This window comes from Zootoca vivipara, chromosome 2, assembly GCF_965207765.1.
Source record: "Zootoca vivipara chromosome 2, rZooViv2.hap1.1, whole genome shotgun sequence".
NCBI lineage: Eukaryota > Metazoa > Chordata > Lepidosauria > Squamata > Lacertidae > Zootoca > Zootoca vivipara.
Window position 1 is genome coordinate 69,724,422 of NC_142584.1, and position 18,441 is coordinate 69,742,862.

The window sequence follows — 18,441 nt, forward strand, 5'->3', positions numbered from 1 at the left end:
GATATTCCTGCAAAGTGGCAAACTCGTCACAGTTGAAACATCATCTCTGGCTTTGAGCAAAAGCAGTTCCATTTATCAGCTCCCAAGACTTCCAGCTAGACTACCTCTTACTTTGCAACATCTGACATGTGCACAAGTGAGTGAACTGCACAACCGGTTTTGCAAAAGGAAAGTGTGGAAAGGTGAGGCCAGGAACTGACTGAACAAGTTAAAAGGATAGACACTCAAAAATAATCTCTTCTCCTCCGCTCACAAATCCAGACACATTCAGCTAATGATACTTCCATCTGTACATAGCTTTATCGAAGCGAGAATCCCTGAAGGGAGTATTCTGCAAGCCACAAAGGCTCATCAGTCTTGGCTCTCATCAAAACAGGACCAGACGCTTAGCTCAGGTTTAATAGAAACAGCAAAGGAGTTATACTCATTCCGTGTTTCCTGATGATTGTGGTGGTGCCTGAGGCTAGTGATAATGTTGCCAAGAAATAAATCTGAAGTGATACAATTAGCAGGAATAGTGTTATGGTTCAGGTTTTACAATTGCTGGATATATACAGAATAAAGCACACTTAGAAAGGGTTTATTATGGTTGAATTTAGATTTTCAGGGCAGAGGGAAGGTATTTTTTTGGGGGTGGGTTACAATTAAATGGAGAATTCAAGGTACAGATGACTTTGAGTGGTCTTACTAATTTTTACATGTTCCATTGTTCTTGAATTAAACACATACATATCCAGACCCCGGTAAGTTTACAATGCAATGAGAGAATAAAGTTCACCCCTTCTATCAACATTTTTCTGAATGATATAGTGGGTTTTTTTCCAGGCAAAAGTTGGATAACACTGCCCAGACAATTTCTAAAGGTCCAACTCACACATGCATGGGGATAATTCATTATGTGAATCAACTGTTACACAGTTTAATCCCCACAGACAAAAATTCAGTATAATTCAGTGCCAACACAAGCACAATACCTTTCAACAGAGATACAGCACACATTTAGCTGGGAGTAATCACCATGGATTAAGCAATACACAACCTCTGACTTTGAGGGTTCCATTTACCCATCATGATTAATAGTCATCAAAATACATGTCTTCCATTCATTTCTCTAATCTCCTTTTAAAGCTACCTAAATTAGTGATTATCAGCACATAATGCAGCAGTGAATTCCATATGTTCATAATTCACTTTATGAAGTACTTTCTTTTGTTCATCCTGAATTTCACTTTTAGTTTTACAACTCACTCTTAGTTTTACAGCCTGATCCTGAATTCTAGTGTTACAGCAGAGGGAGTAATTTTTCTTAAGAAGAAGAAGAGTTTGGATTTAAGCCACTGTCTCCACACTATTTTTTGGAGATCCTCTTCCCCCAATCCCCAGATTTATGTTCCTTATTTACCCCCATGCCCAAAATATACCTTTTCCCTTTCTTTGTCACTGGCAATATAAAGCAGCAGTGGAAGCAGCAGAAGTAAAAGTGGATTCCCCACCCCACCCAACCTCCCTCCATTACCCCCTCTGAAAAAGTAGAATAATGCAGAGACTGTTACAGCTTTAGTTCCTCTTAAATCAAGGAGTCTATCATAGCCCTGCTGTGCCCCATCAGTCTGGCCATTGAAGGAGGAGAAGGAAAGGATCACTGGAGTAAATCCTCTGTGATTCAGAATTTGATCCCAATAGGAGTGAAGGGTTGGGGCTTGTAAAACCTAAGTCTCATTTTGAGGCAGGTTGGGGAGAAATTCACGGGCCTTTGTAGTTCAGTAGCCCCCCAAAATCATGAAAAACAAGATATTTGGAATTAATATTTATAGCAGAAAGCACAATGAGATAAGGACAAGAGAGCAATGTGATCATCACCTTCATTTGGTTGAAAAGGTGCAGTCATTGGCAGGAGGAGGGCTGGAAATGAGAGCCAGGAACAGGTAGAGGAGAACTGGGAACCGAAAGGAGATTAGGTAGAGGGCATGGTTTGGGAGGCTGTGGCTGATTGGTCTGGTCCAACGTAGGAATGAGGTACTCTGCTGCAGAGACAACTGGCTTCTGAGGAACACCCATGTTTATATTGCAAAAGACCAATAAGTGCAAAACACACAACATGGCGGGGAGGGTTAGCCCCCCCCTCCAACATCACTGCTCCTTCAGTCCATTTTACATTTACCTCACACAGTGACTTCCTTTTAAAAACACGTTTTGACATACAACCCCATATCTCCCGCAGCACATATTGCTCAGCTTTAAAATGGCATCTCATTGCTGATGCTACAGAGAGTCTGACCTTCTTGATCTACAGTGATTTAAAGTGATTCACCAGAATCAGCACCCCAAAGCTTGAGATCCAAAGACATTGGCACCCCTGTTTAGATTCTGTTGAATTAAAAGGTTTGTTACAGAAATACTGTATAATATGCTATGTTCACATAAGAGCCTTTCTCGGTTTAATCTACTTTATAGGCAGTATCTTCAATACAGGTTGGCAGATACACTCTTAGTAATTTTGCTCATGCATTTTGGAATTTACTAGGCTGTGCTGCCTCTCTGTTAAAATTATGTTTTTAATTACTGTATTTTTCCATGTATAAGATGACATTTCCCCCTGAAAAATGTTAGTGATAAATTGGGGGTCGTCGTCTTGTACATGGGTTAATACGCTAAGTATGTGAGGGCTGGAGCTGCGGCAGTAGCAGGGAATGTCGGAGAGGAGGCTGCTTAGGAAGAGTATGCTGTGAGTGCCAGTATGCGGTGAGTTACAGCACCAGTTCCATCAGCTAGAGCAGGGGGACCGTCGAAAAACTGCTCAACAACACAGCGAACTTACAAGCTCAACAACTTTCTTAATTTTAAAAATTTTCTTAATTTGGGGCTCCCAAAATTATGCATGGGGTCGTGTTATACACATAAAAATATGATATATTTTAGTTAGGCACTCAAAGGCAACCAGTAAATAAATAGAAAAAGTAGGTTATTATTGTGATATATGACAGTCAAGCAGGTTTTTCACTAATCCCTAGGAAGCAAAGAATGTTTTGAACTAAGGGCTGTGGATTTGCAGATGGTTTGTAGAGCAAGCTTAGGCAATTTAAATACTTTCTGACGGCTAACAAGGATTGTTCTTTAAAGAACGGATCACAGAGTTTGGCACTAAACTTGCATTAAACTGATACAATCTCTTTAATGTTATCTGCAGCTTTTTATCACAATTGTATGTGCAATTTACATTCTTGTCGGCTCTGGGCTTTTTATTATTATTAAGATTTAAGAGATACCAAACTGAGATATTCCATACATTGTTCCAGCGTCACTCAAAAGATTTAATGGACATCAACTGCTAAAGGAAGAAAGAAAAGCTCTTCTGTGGGAATAGGGTAAATGCAATCATGTTTCAGGCTCATGTATTTTAGATTGCATCATATGCAAGAAAAAGTATGCTTACTGGTCATTAAATAGTATCTTTATTAAGATAAATGCATACTCAAATTGGTCTTCTTTGTCTGCCTAGCATAAGGCCGAATGGCAGATAATGGGGATAGCAGATATGATTGGAAGTAGGCAATAATAAGTCCTTTTTGCAAGAACAATGGGACTTTTCTTGCTATTTCTCATTTTGTTATATCTGCTGAGGTGCCAGAGGTTACGGTAAATATATAGGCATACCTGCCAAGTCTCCCACTGAAAAATGCGGGATCAGCAGCGGTGCGGCACCGGAAGTTGCGTAGAAGCAACGTCCGGGGCCGCTCTTCCCATGTGTGGGCACCGGAAATCAGGCAGAGCGGCACCGGAAGTCGCTTCTACACATGCCCGGCGGACGTCTTGGTGGTGGCCGCATGGCGGCGGCAATCTTCATGCGGCCACCACCAAGATGGCCCCTGGGAATGCATAGAAGCGACTTCCAGTGCCGCTCTGCCCGATTTCCAGTGCCCACACATGGGAAGAGCGGCACCCAAAATGGAGGCTCGCTGGCAGGTAGGAAATCCTGGGGATTTCCGGGATTTTTCTCCATTCGGAAGAACAGTGGAAAACTGATTAAAATCCGGGGGTTTCCTGCGAAAAACGGGATAGTTGGCAGCTAAGTATATAGGGCAGTATTCTACTAACGTGACCCATTTGTGCAGATACTTCTGCTTGCATGATGGTACCTCACCCCCCTTCTTGCCCCACCCCCTCCCCAAATCTGCTCCTGCCTAGGTGTGAGGATCCTTACAATTTCTCCCCCCTCAGAGATGTTCTTCCTGATTTGAGCTCCCAGAGTTGAGAGCTCATGAATGTTGGTGATGACATTACATGCTGAGAACAGGGAGATAACTTGCTCATCATTGTTTTTTTAAACAGCTACAACTTAGCAACTCCATAGCTTACAAAGGGCTCTTCATGCCACTGCATCAAGGAAAAACAGCAATTTCAATAAAGTGTATGAGCTTTAAGGCTAGAGCAATTAAAAAGATTTACCATAAATGAAAACAAGTTCCCTAGTTTAAACAAAAAAACAGTTGTGGTTCTAATGTACCTTTCAACTAATTGAGACCTGTGGAACACAAAACCTCTATATGCAATTAAGCAATGATGGGTGATTGCAAATGTATTGCTTTGTGCAATGCCTGTCAATGTGTATCAAATGCAAGATTCAAGATCCGTTAGTAGCACAGCAAAGTGCTGAACCACAGAGGTCACCCTGCAACAAATAAGGAAGCAGGGTATGGATGGAGAAATAGAGCAGAATAACTAAACTGGAACTCTGAGAGGAGGAAACCACAAAAGAAACATGGAAATAGCAAGAGCAGGTCAGAACCACTGTCTCTTCATTTATGTACTCTTCCTAACAGGGCAGCCAACATATTATACTGGAGAAAGCATTAAAAAACCCATAATAGGGAAGTACATGTGTGACTTCCACTGGAGTAGTGAGGAGGTTTTCTGTTAGTAGTTGCTGGCATTAGGAATAGCTAGCTTGTTCATTTAGGGAAATACAAGACAAAACAGGAGAGCAACTATGGTCACAGTAATTTGTAATGCTAAACCATAGTTTGTGCTACATGCATGAGTCTGACAGAGGGACACACTCCACCTTTCCCCTCTCTTCCCACTGTAAAACTGACATTTGCTTTCAGCTTCCTTGAATGTCAGCTTCTTACGTGGCTCTGACCAGGGACTGTGGTTTTAACAAATTGTCAATTTCAAAACAAGCAAACCTTAAGCTATGGATTTCGAAGTTGGTTTCTTAAACTAACCAGAGTTTGTTATAAATACTAGTCCCTAATTCAAATGACATGACAACCTGCCATAAACACTGGCAAAGTCATTTCCCTAGCTGTTGGGGAAGAGGGGAAAAGAGAAAATGCAGGTCCGAATATCTCTTGGGCTCAGTCCAGCTCATGAACATTAGCATTGTCATGGTTTGGCACAAGAATGTGGAATCCCTGGTTTAGCATTACTCTATGTGTGAACTGACTCAATATGTGCCTAGAATTATAGAATCATAGAATCTTAGAGTTGGAAGGGACCCATCTAGTCTGACCCTCTTCAATGCAGGAATCTCAGAGAACAGATGGGCACCCAAACTCTGCTTAAAAATCTCCAAGAAAGGAGAGTCCACCACCCCCAGAGGGAGTCTGTTCCTCTGCCAAATAGCTCTTACTGTCAGAAAGTTTTTCCAGATGTTTAGTTGGAATCTCCTTTCTTGTAGCTCGCAGCCATTGGTTTGAGTTCTACCCTCCAGAGCAGGAGAAAACAAGCTTGCTCCATCTTCCATGTTACAGTCCTTTAGATACCATGTTTCTCCCAAAATAAGACGTGCCTATAAAATAAGCCATGGCACGATTTTCTTGAAGCAACAAAATATAAGACATACCCCAAAAATAAGCCGTACTGGGGTAGTGGTGGGAGCAGGTCTGGATGGTGCTTCTGTAACGAAGAGTAAAAGGAAGATGCCTGTCCTTGCCGGAACCGCCACGTGGAGCTCAGACCGAGCGGGAGCCGGCAAAAGCTGCAGCACGCGCTGTGCCGAGCCCCGACCTAGCGGGACCTGGCGAGAGTCGCAGTGCGCGCCGCGCCGCGCCCCGACCCAGCGGGAGCCGGCAAGGGCAGCGGCACGCCAAGCCCCAACCTAGCATCCTTTTCTAAATGCTCACAGACCAACTGTTCAATTATTGTTATAGGACCTTCCCTGGTATTGATGTCAAGTTCATCAGTTGGGTGTTACCTGGGTCTTCCTTTCCCCTCTTTTTGAAGATGGGGGCAATATTTGCCCACCTCCAGTCTATAGCCTACATTTAATTTGCTAAATTAGGCCTTTAATCCATACAGTGGATGCTTATGTTGTGAACGTGATCCGTGCAGGAGGTACGTTTGCAACCCACAGCATTCGCAACCCGCGGCACTGCATCTGCGCATGCAAAGGTCGCAATTCGGTGCTTCTGCACATGCGCAAAGTGCGATTTAGTGCTTGTGCGCATGTGCGAATGCTGAAACCCGGAAGTAATCTGTTTGAGTACTTCCGGGTTCGGCGCAGGACGCAACCTGACGCAACCTGAAGCGTCTGTAACCTGAGGTATGACTGTATAGGGAAGCAGGATTTTGTTGATGAACACACACTTGATTCTACTCACTAGGAAAAGCAGTGAGCAGAGTATTTCCTTAATGGGTAGTTCAGCTCCTAAACATACTCCTAGGTGTAGAAAGAGACTGTTGAAAGATATATAGATATAAAGATATATAGAAGTTTAATATAGAAGTTTAATGTTGCCCATAGCAAAACAGAACACACACACCCTAGACACTATATATTTACTTATTTATTCCCCAGCAACATCTTTCCTTACTGAATAGTATCTTAGGGCTCATAGTCAAATATGTATAGTGAGGAATATCTTTCAAATATTTATCAGGTGTCTCCTTAGGAGGGTAATGGCTTCAACTCTACTCTCCAGGGCTGAAACTGAAATGCATCCTTAGTGACCTAGTAGACCTAGTAATCTAAGACTGTACATAGAGGTAGAATTGCAGAAGTCTATGCTCAGCAAGCACGTCAACCTCTTAAATACATGTTTACATGCACGTTTGGGGCCCATTAATAGTCTAAGAACATTGCAGAGTCAGACATAAAAAACAGATATTCTAGACCTGCCTTTCTCAACCTTGGGTCCCAGGATGGTGTTGGACTACAACTCCCCTCACCCCAGGCTACTGCTCCTGCTAGCTAGGGATGATGGGAGCTCTAGTCCAACAACATTCAGGGACCCAAGGTTGAGAAAGACTGCTCTAGACTTCATATGCTTCTGTAGACCCCCTTGGCATCAGAAGTTTCCTTCAAGTAGGAACAGTAGCAGCAAGGAGTCAACTCCTGGTTGTTGCCTGCGCCCAAAAGAAATTCCAGCCTAGATGAACTGTCTGCTGCTGGAACCTCCTTTTCCAATGGAGGAAGGGACAGCAATATGAGCACACTGTGTGCACAGACTGGGAGAAGGGCCAAACCAGCTGCTTAGCCCAGGCTTCCTCAACCTCGGCCCTCCAGATGTTTTAGACTACAATTCCCGTCATCCCTGACCACTGGTCCTGCTAGGTACGGATCATGGGAGTTGTAGGCCAAAAACATCTGGAGGGCCGAGGTTGGGGAAGCCTGGCTTAGCCTGATAGTTCAACAAGATTCCCTGATACCTGTGCATTTGCTCTCCATCCTGAAGCAACGGAGGATCCTGTTGCATAGGAAGTGGGGCACAGAAGAGAGCCTGGGAACTGTGTGGGCTGGTCCATTTGGGCAAAAGGGGCACTGACCCAGAAAAAAAGGGCACTAACGGTGTAGGAAGAAGAATTGAGATCCAAGGGATGGAGAGTATAGAACCTTTTAGCCGTTTGCCTTTCTGGATTACTGTGCAGGAAATGTGCAATTACTATGAAACTGTTGTAGAGGATCTGAACTCCGATCTCCCTCTTTGCCCAGACATCCAGGGACATCAGTTGCAAGGCACCTTTATTTATGACTGCTGGAGAAATGAAATTTCCCATCCACCTAGTGTTTTGAATCACGAAGGAAGGAAAGAAGGAAGGAAGGAAGGAAGGAAGGAAGGAAGGAAGGAAGGAAGGAAGGAAGGAAGGAAGGAAGGAAGGAGTGTGGCTGGGAAGCAGTTACTGAAAAGTAATCAATTTTCTGAGGTCTTTCCAAGGCACTAAATAACAAGATGTTTTCTTTTAAGCTTATTTTGCCATTCACCTAATGGATGCCATTCTATTCTAAATTGTACTGTAATTTTATTTCACACACACACACCGCCTTCTTTTTGTTTATGAAGGAATACATTTAAATGTAATGGGCTGGATTCAACTACAGTCATACCTCGGTTTAAGTACGCCTCGGTTTGAGTATTTTCAGTTTAAGTACTCCACGGACCGCCTGGAATGGATTAATCCACTTTCCATTACTTTCAATGGGAAAGTTCGCTTCAGGTTAAGTACGCCTTCAGGTTAAGTACGGACTTCCGGAACCAATTGCACTCATACCTCGGGTTAAGTACGCTTCAGGTTGAGTACTCCACAGACCCGTCTGGAATGGATTAATCCACTTTCCATTACTTTCAATGGGAAAATTCGCTTCAAGTTAAGTACGGACTTCCAGAACCAATGACATTCATACCTCGGGTTAAGTACGCTTCAGGTTGAGTACTCCACGGACCCGTCTGGAATGGATTAATCCACTTTCCATTACTTTCAATGGGAAAGTTCGCTTCAGGTTAAGTACGCCTCAGATACAGACTTCTGGAACCAATTGTGTTTGTAAACCGGGGTACCACTGTAACTCATTCTGCTGATGGAAGCCAGTGCAAGGACTTCTGCTAGTGCAGCAGACTTTCATCCTTCTCTCCTTCCTGTGTGACCCCCCACACCTCCCCCCAATCCACTCTGGATGATTGGGAGAACCCCCAGAATATCATGCAGGGGAGGAGAGTGAGTATCATTCCATGGGGAAAGCAGAAGAACTTGCACTGACAGACTGTTCTCCTTAGCATGACGTTGAATTCCACACAATAATTTAATTACTAATGTTTTCTTAACAAAATAAATAAATATAATGCACATATACACATGGGCCATGTTGGTCTGCCGTAGTCGAAACAAAATTTAAAAAATTCCTTCCAGTAGCACCTTAGAGACCAACTAAGTTTGTTATTGGTATGAGCTTTCGTGTGCATGCACACTTCTTCAGATACACTTCTTCAGATATCTTAAGAAGTGTGCATGCACACGAAAGCTCATACCAATAACAAACTTAGTTGGTCTCTAAGGTGCTACTGGAAGAAAATTTTATTTTGTTACCTACACACACACACACACACACACACACACACACACACACACTGCAGGAATCATTCCCAAACCCCAAGCATGTTGATAAACCCTCACAGAGCATGAAGCCACTTACAACATTCTAAAAGCAAAGTGGGCTGGGCTTTTGTCAAGACTGCCCTGAAAAAGAAAGGAAAATACACATGCTAATCTGTATGAAAGTGCATGAAACCCTAAGTCACTTTAGTATTATTAGAGGACTGGTTACACTGTTCAGTGAAAGGGCCCAATGCTGCTTTGATAGACTTGTTACAAACATCTGATTGCCCCTGATTAGATTAGACAATAAACTCCTGTCTTAGTGTTTGCATTGTTCAACTCCCACTCTGCAATCTGTAAATTAGAATTCCAGACCTCAGAGATTGGATTCAAATTGGATTACTGGATCTGGTCCAGGTTGGGAAGAGTGGGAGGGAAACGATTTGGAGAAAACAGAGGGAAGTATGCAGCCACACACACTTGCACACATACGCTAACAAAATAATTAAATAAACACACACAGAGAGACAACAAGCTAGGATTTGATTAGGAGTAAATTAAAAATATAATTAAAACAAAAAACAACAACCAAGCAGCAATTAAAGAAGAAGTGGGAAAAGGGATGAATTGTCACTATTAATTAACAAAACAAGGAGATTATACCTTTAAATGTTGTTTTTCTCCAATTTAGGCTGTGTGGGTTTTTAAGACAAGTGCTCAGCAGAAGAGACTAATTTCCATTTCTATTGTTGGGTAGGCTTATGTGCTGCCAGAGACTGCATCTGTATATTGTGTCAATAGAATCTCTGCCTCCTAAGTTTCAGGAGAAATGTGGTGTGTTTTTTTCTTTTTTGCTACTCCATCTGAATCTTATACATGGTCTAAAATTCTATGGCATAATTCTGAAAGCTAGAGTTTTCGCCTAAGCCTGCCACTGGCCTCCTATGTAATTTTGAAAAAAAGTCACTTCCAGTGCTTCCAGTTATCTGTATTTGTGTCTGACCTATTTAGCTGTACTTTGCTGCCTCTCACATTCTATATGATGTGCAAAACCAGTTGGCCCTCAAGTGTGGAAAAACTGAAAAACATATTTGTTTTATCCATAACCTGAATTTTAGTTCAAGGCAGTGAACATGGTTCACACCTTTTATTTGCAAAACAGTTCTGTGAGACAGAGCTCAGAATGACTGGCCCAAAGTCACCTAATCAACTTCATGGATGAGTGAGGATTTGAACCTGGGTCTTCCCAGTCCTAGCTGGACACACTAACCACTATACAGGCTCTTGTAGATTACTTCTTCTTGTACAGCTTCTCTATGTATCTTAAAAGGTGCAAAGACACAGTGCAAATAACTTAGGTTGGGTTTAATTTGAGTGAGTAGCAGGCCCGTCTTTCCTACTAGAGCGAGTTGGTGCCTCCCGCTGCTGCGCCTTCCATGTAAGTGTAGCTGCTGCGCCCTCCATGCCCCGCAGATACCATGCTGCCCAGCCCAACGGCGAGGAAGTCCCGAGAAAAACAAAAGTGACTCGCTACTGCCGCTCGAGTAGAGGGCGGAGGGGAGTTTGTGCACCACTGCCCGCATGGGAAAAAATGTGCAAGCACAGTGGAGCTACCCGGCCCTGTTGCAGGAGACGAGTAAGTCAGGGCAAAGGGGAAAAACAACAAGTTACATCAACATGCTTAAGGTTGTGCTGCTTAAGACCTAACCCGAAAAAGGAATGCCTTGTAAAGATTTAAAAACGGGTGGTTTATATTGCCTACACAGTGATAAAGTGAGCACTAGACGAGGAGTGGTCATATAATTGTAGAGTTGGCTCAGATCCTGAGGATCATCTAGTCCAACCCAGGACAGCGCATGGCTCCAACTTTTCGGCTGGGAAAGGGGGGGGGGGCGCCAGAGGGATCTCTGAACCACGGTGGCTTAAGACGGCCCTGGCAAGTAACTTAGATTAGAACCCTGCTACCGCACAGCCTCTCTATCTTACTCCTCCAGAATATAAGCAAAACAAAACCTCAGCAAATTACATTTGAAAAGTACAACACCAAGCTACCCACACCAGCTTGGAGCAGGCTTTCACCTCCAATTCAGCAGCACAACCATCTCTGTAATGAGTCAGACTATTCTTAGCTGCTAACCATGATAGGGCCACAAGACACTCTTAAAAGCGAGCCAAGTCCTATTCTGTGCCACGTCAGTTTTTTCATGGCATTAAAAACAACTTCCTGTCAGAGAGTTGAAGGACTGAGAACGACGTCACTTAATACATGTAAGGAAAATAATACAATTATAAGTGCTGTTAAAAGGATGCACCTGCCCACACTAAATGCACAAGATAAGCAACAGTTGAGCTTGAGATTGTTAACTTCCAACTGAACTAAAACAGACTGAAGAGACAGCAGATTTCTGCTGGTGGAGAAATTTGGTTTGGGGGAAAAGTAAGAAACTGAAATAAAACAAAACTAACAGATCCATCCCTAACTACATCAGGTAAGAAGGCTGGATGCGGTGGTGATTCCAGGGTCCTCCTCTTAAAGGGGTTATATATATATATGGGTGAAACTGGACGTACCCTGAAAGGTTGTCAGTGAACTACCCTGTGTGCAGGGATATGGGCCTGGCTGCCTGCTACACTTATGTCTCGCAGAGCACCCCCATATCCCATTTACCTTGATGAGCCCCAATTCCCCCCGTCTGGGGGGCTGGGAGGGATTACACTCCCAAGGCCTAAACCAAGGTCTTCCTACATTCAGAAGTTTAATAAAGTTGTGGCCTAATTTTAATTCCATATAACATTGTCAGAGTCTTTATGATTCCTTATGATTCCTGGGGGCTGGGGCTGTCGCCGCCTGGTCACGCAAAACAAAACTAGCAGATCCACCCCTAACTACAACAGGTAGGAAGGTTGGATATCTAGCCTTGTTCTTGACATTTCATTTTTCTATGCTCAGGGAGCTTTTCTTTGAGGGAGAGCATCCATACATGCTGCCCTCTGTACCCAGCCTATGTATAGTCCTAAAACGAAAACAAAAAACTGCACAACTTGATTCTAATGCTTGCATAAACTGGCCAAGCTTTGAGCATTTGGTGTTGGCAGACTAGAAACATAGAAATAAGTTCAGGTTCAAGACATATCACCCTCCCTTCTCCACCTTACGAACACACATACTCATAAACTCCAACCCCCCCTCCAACAGAAGGTAAAGGTATAGATGCTTTTTATTTCTGCTGTTCGCACTCATCCTTCTCCATACCATAATCTAGACAACTACTGCCAACACAATGCCGAGGCACAGCATGATTAAGTAAGCTATTCAGAGTCACAGTCGATGTAAATATGAGGTAAAAACAAGATTCCTCCTAAAACTGCACTCCAAATATAACCTCACACACTTCCTGCATTTTAAAAACAAAGCAAGGATGCTTTTAAGACAACACATTTACCTCTTGCTGAAGTGTGAAATTGCATCTCAGAGTGCTCCAGTTACAACATCCATTTTGATGGGGTAACAATTCATGCACTTTAACTTGGTTGTTTTTGCCACAAAGAGAATCCTGAGCTGACCACATAAGAACTCCTGGACTGAACAATGTCCCAAACATTCTTCAACTGCACCCAAAGCATACATACAGGAAGCAGAAACAGACTACCAATTTTGATGGTTTAAGAACTTTCCTGCGATTGGTCAGTACAGGCACAAGGATTACTAACTGGTTGCTTAAGATTCAGGCATCTTCTCCCATTTCTTTCTGGGATATCACGTTTTCCTAGATACTTTGTTATTGGGAAAATGTGAGAGTCAGACTTCACCTTCTCTTGAACCACAGTGCAAGAGGGAAAGAGAATCCAAACTCAGAGCTGAGCTCCCACTATAGAGGGAGTTGTACCAGAGGTTCTGCTTTAAACAGATAAAGCCAGAGTGACTTTGCTCAGCTGCCAAACTGGATTAAGGACAGAGCGGGAGTCTTGAAGAGAGCACAAAACACCTTGGGGCCTTTTTGTTATTGCCCCTCTCTGCAATCCCAAATTCCTCTATCTCATATTACTGGACAAGATGAAGCCTGTGATAAAAAACATCAACTTAGACAGCAGTCTTTATTCAGGTCACAGAACAGGAATTGTACACTTCAAGGCATAACCTCCAGTAAACTATGGAATATGCAGAATTCATAAGGCAAAGTAAATTGTCTGTGGCCCAACACATTACGTGAAAAATTAATAAGCATCAGCTGTCAAACAAGACATGGGGGAAGGGAGAGAGAATTATATTCAAATTCAAGCACATATTTAATTCAGAACTTCAAATGCCCATCCCACATTCTTCTGCACAACTTTTATGCAACACATTGAATGCACTGGAGTAAGTCCTATAGGAATCAGGGGCTTACTTGTGAGTAGACATTGCACTGTTATGCCAGCATTTTCAGGTATAACTAGAAGCAATCTATCCTCTGGAGAGGGAAAGATTGTAAATATTAATAAAATTCTAAGGATGCAGCTTATCCTATCCTATCCTATCCTATCCTATCCTATCCTATCCTATCCTATCCTATCCTATCCTATCCTATTACTGTACTACTAATAAATTATTTATACCCTTCCTTTCCCCCTGACTAGGCTCAAGGTGGCTTGCAGAAGTACTGCTAAAACATTAAAAAATCAGTCATTAAAATACTTTTAATCTGGACACACTCTGGACTTGAATGCACTGAATCTTCAACAAATTTGGAGTACAGCTCCTGTTTTGGCTGTTTCTGCTTACCCCACAACTCCAGTTCCTACCACAATGGAAAAGAGTGAAGAATGCTTGCATTGGATGAGGTGAAACAGACAGATGTCCCAAGAGCTTTGCCAAAACTACCTGACCCGCATTCACTCCTGTTCCTCATCCCAACTTGACTCAATTAATATAATTCTATTTTTTTATGAGTCATGGATATAATAAACAGAATGAGTCTGAGGTCAAGATATATTCTTGCTTGGGAGGGAGACAGTGCCATAGAAACAAGACCCTGATCCTTGCTATTTATTTATAAATCTAAGAAAAACTCAATCAGTTGCATTCCTTAGCAACCTGCTGTGCTGCTGTGTTGGAAGTAAAGTATGGCTATAACAACTAGGGGTGTGCATTTAGTTCAAATGAATTCTGAGCCAAGTTGGGCACATTCAAAGAGATTTGGGACTCTCCCAAGGTGAAGCAGGTTTTTGCATTCCAAACTGAACTGGGATGTTCTCAAAGCCTTGGGGCCATTTTGGAAGATAAGCTTTGCAAACTACATACCGGTACTTCACTCACATATATGGTGCCCAATTCTAAAGGAAGACAGGATTTCTGTACTGTTAATAATTGCGTAGAAGAGAGAATTTTGGCTGGTACAGCTTTCTCCACATGCTGCATGACAAGCTACCTTCACAAAAATTTCTGCTTCTATAGCGGTTAAAGATACACAAGCCTGTTTGCTTTTCACATGTGGTAAGCCTGGCCTAGAAATCAGAAGCTACTGTAAATTCCAGCTTCCCCAAAGTATCTCCTGACCCCCCCTAAGTTCTAGGGGCAAGAGAATCATTGTAGAATGGTGATCTGTCATGGATGCTTTAGTTGATATTCCTGCATTGCAGGGCGCTTGGGGTCCCTTCCAATTCTACAGTTCTATGTTTCTGTGAATGCTATTGCATCAGAGGTTCCTAGCACTCTTTGGGTGGATCAGAAGGTGAAAGGAGGAGAGATGGTTCAACATTCTCTATCTTTTCCTCATACTAGTTGCTGGCAAAGACTTTCCTAGCGCCATGTAACTGGTAGGTAATTTAATATCATTCTTTCTCTGGAGTGGGACAGTGTTGCCTGGAAACTTACCAAGGCAAAGTCCATTTGACACAGGTCATTGTTGCAACATGGGCCATTTTGGCTTGGAGAATGGTGTCACTGCTGTGTCTTGCATGGTGCCAGGCATACCGTTGACACTAAATGTTAGTAGCAGCTGCAGTAATTATTAGGAGCATGTGATGTATTTGTCTCCTTTCAAACCAGAACCAGAACCAGAAACTAGGTACAAAAAACAGATGAGGTGACAGGAATACAAGTCTTAATTCTACTGGTATCAATATCAGTAGTCACCATCATTAATCCTTACACTGTCTGGTCAGTTAAGCTTTGCCTACTTTGGCTAACTCATACCAATCAACTCAGCTGCTGTGCACAGAATACAGGCTGTGGTTAAGAATGTTAGGTGTGAAAGAGGGAATGGTGTGAAAATATTACACCAGCTGATATATATATATATATGGGGGTGGGAAGGAAGCAGCACGTGCTATTGCTGGGCTTTGAAAACTTCCACTGCTGAGTTTATTGGTGCTGACCACACTTTTGCATAATTGCAACTTAATATGTATGTACTTTATCTTACTGCTGCTGCTTTTGAGAATCTGGCTGATCTGTTTTGGCAGTACTGATCCACCCCCTACACACTTTTGCTGCTGAGGGTTCGCAGTTTTTGGTTTCATGGCCTATTGAAATTTGCTGTTTTGCTATCACCATTGAAACATTTATTTTAAAAGTAAACTGATGTTTTGATATGTACTGTTTTATTCTTGCTGTTCTATTTTCTGAATTGCTTTGGGTAATTCCATGAATTTTGTGGAAAAGCAGCATGGAAGTTGCAATAATAATGATAACAAACCACCTTTATGATACTGTACTTACAAGTTGAAAACTATATATGCAGAAGCTTCAGTTAGAGGAAATGAAATGGATAATGCATAAGACCAAATAAATATAAAAGCCCTTTGCTAAACCCGAAAGTCCTCAATGTGATGATTTCTAATCAGAAAACTTTAAGTAGAAATGCCAGATACCTGCCCATCATCACATAAAGGGTCAGCTTCACCTATCATTATAGCTTAATCTTGTTGGCTTGCTTCAGCAGTAATATAACATTTATTCCTTCATTTAGGAAGTGATACAGTGGAAAGTCAGACTGAAAATGTACACCAAACCCCAAGAGGAGAATGAACTGTACACTTTATCAAAGGACTCAGAATGCTTTCTGCCCCTCACCCCCATGAGTTGCATGTGAACACAATGGATTACAGCTCCCAAAGAAGAATAAAAGGTCACTTTTCTGAAGAACTCGGTGTAGTCAGGAAACTGAGATTCAGACATGTCAGGTAAGAGAGTTTCATTAGTCATGTTAAAAATGATCTCTAATTGCAACCCCTTGCATGACAGAATTATCAAGAACAAAAAAAGGCACTTGGGCTGAATAGCAGTTATCCTTGCAATTTCATAAAATTCCCCAACTCACAAATATGTTTGAATCATTCTGAATAAAGGATTCATCAGCTGGATACTATGCAAATATTGGAATGTTGTCATACATACCAGTTCCATATTGCTCACTCCCTCTTCCACCAGACACACCAATCAAGGCTAATGCTCCAAGAAGTCACCTTACCTTCAATGCCTGGACTTTCTTGGCCAACAGACTCTCAATGTCCTCTGCCACCTTTTCCACTATTTTCTCTGGGACATTCTCTCTTACATCAAACAGGCTCTTTTTTTCATCGTAGATCTGTTTAAAGATATTAGGGGGGGGGAGAGAAATGGGTATTTTGAGAAACAGCTATATAGACACATATGCACCAGTTTTAAGAAAATGTATCTTAGGAGCTACGGTATAGAGCAGGCATCCCCAAACTTCGGCCCTCCAGATGTTTTGGACTACAGAGGTATAGAGTATGAAGTGTTCATAAAAATAGCAATCACATGCCCAAGACCTGCAAGTACAGTTAGAAATGTTGTGCCTTGCCATGGATTAAGAGAGAGAGAAAGACAGAAAAGACAAAGATCCTCCATATCCCTGTCCCAGAAACGAGGCAAAAAAGGTAAAGAAATGAATGGCTGTCAGATGCTCAGACCGCTACAGTGGGAGCCATCATGAATTACTGTGGAAGAGAAGACAACTGAAATGATATTTGGCATCCCATTGCTAAGGCAGCCTTCAATAACCAACCAACAAACCTGCAGGGGGTGGGGTGGGTAGCACTGAAGTTGGAAAGGGGACTAGTAATAATTCTCTGAAACAGGAGGTTGTGCCTGAATGCCCAGTTCAACTTGCTAACCTCCATGAGATTTCCCACTTTTTCTCTTTTCTGAATATTCTTTCACTGTCACAGACCGAGCACGCCATGCAGTTGGAAGCCTTTTAAACAGAGTTTCTCATTTTCTTGGGATAGTCAGATTGCCCCCAAGCCTCAATCAGAAAAGCACTTCATGAAATGCCACATATGCCCAACCCACTTGATGAAAACTAGCATACTGCCCTCATCCCTCCCACTGTGCATATAATTTAGTGGGCATGGAGACTAGCAGCAGATGGTAAATGGCTGAAGGTGGTAGGCAGAGAAAGCAGAGCTTAAAACAGACAGAAACAGGTTGGTATGATAAAAGGTATGGATAGATAGATGGATAGATAGATGAGAGAGAGAGAGAGAGAGAGAGAGAGAGAGAGAGAGAGAGAGAGAGAGAGAGAGAGAGAGAGAGAGAGATTACATATAACACAAGAACTGTCATACCCCTTGGGTTATTATTTGATGGTGACTTGAAATATGTTTGGATCAATTCAGCAATGGGGATGGACTGGCATTTTGCACCAGAGCAACCAACTAATTCAACAACCTAATGGACTCCTCTCACAGTGTTATCACTAAGCTTCAGAATTTAAGCCTCTCTTCACCAACACCCACACTACATACCACTTATACAAATGGTGTAAATAGTGGCCAACAGAAAGGGTGGGAAATAACAGAATCAATACATGGTGTGGCAGCAGGGTTGTTCTCACTTTTAGACCCAGTTCACTTCAATGCCTTGGCCATAGCAAGTGAAACAAATGTGTGCAGGAGTTCAGTGTGCATAAAGTAAACCTGTTAACTTACAATCTTTACCTAGCAAAATGTGTGTGTGTGTGTGTGTGTGTGTGTGTGTGTGTGTTTGTTTGTTTAGGATAAAATGTGTAGCCAATACACATTGCACTCTACACACACATGCATCACTGATACATTACATTCAATCTGTAGAGGTCAGCTTGCCTAGGGGCAATCAGCCAGAGACAAACCAGGTGAGCGCAATCC

At 42.4% G+C, this 18,441-nt stretch overlaps 1 protein-coding gene across 1 annotated transcript in view; it reads right to left on the bottom strand.

The window, feature by feature from the left end:
• The window catches only part of CACNA2D2 (calcium voltage-gated channel auxiliary subunit alpha2delta 2), a 525,358-nt gene that overhangs the window by 384,912 nt on the left and 122,005 nt on the right, over positions 1-18,441 (bottom strand). Inside the window, exon 3 of the mRNA XM_060271531.2 lies at positions 16,764-16,880. Coding sequence (XP_060127514.1) covers positions 16,764-16,880 — 117 coding nt within the window. The remainder of the gene's footprint in view (positions 1-16,763; positions 16,881-18,441) is intronic.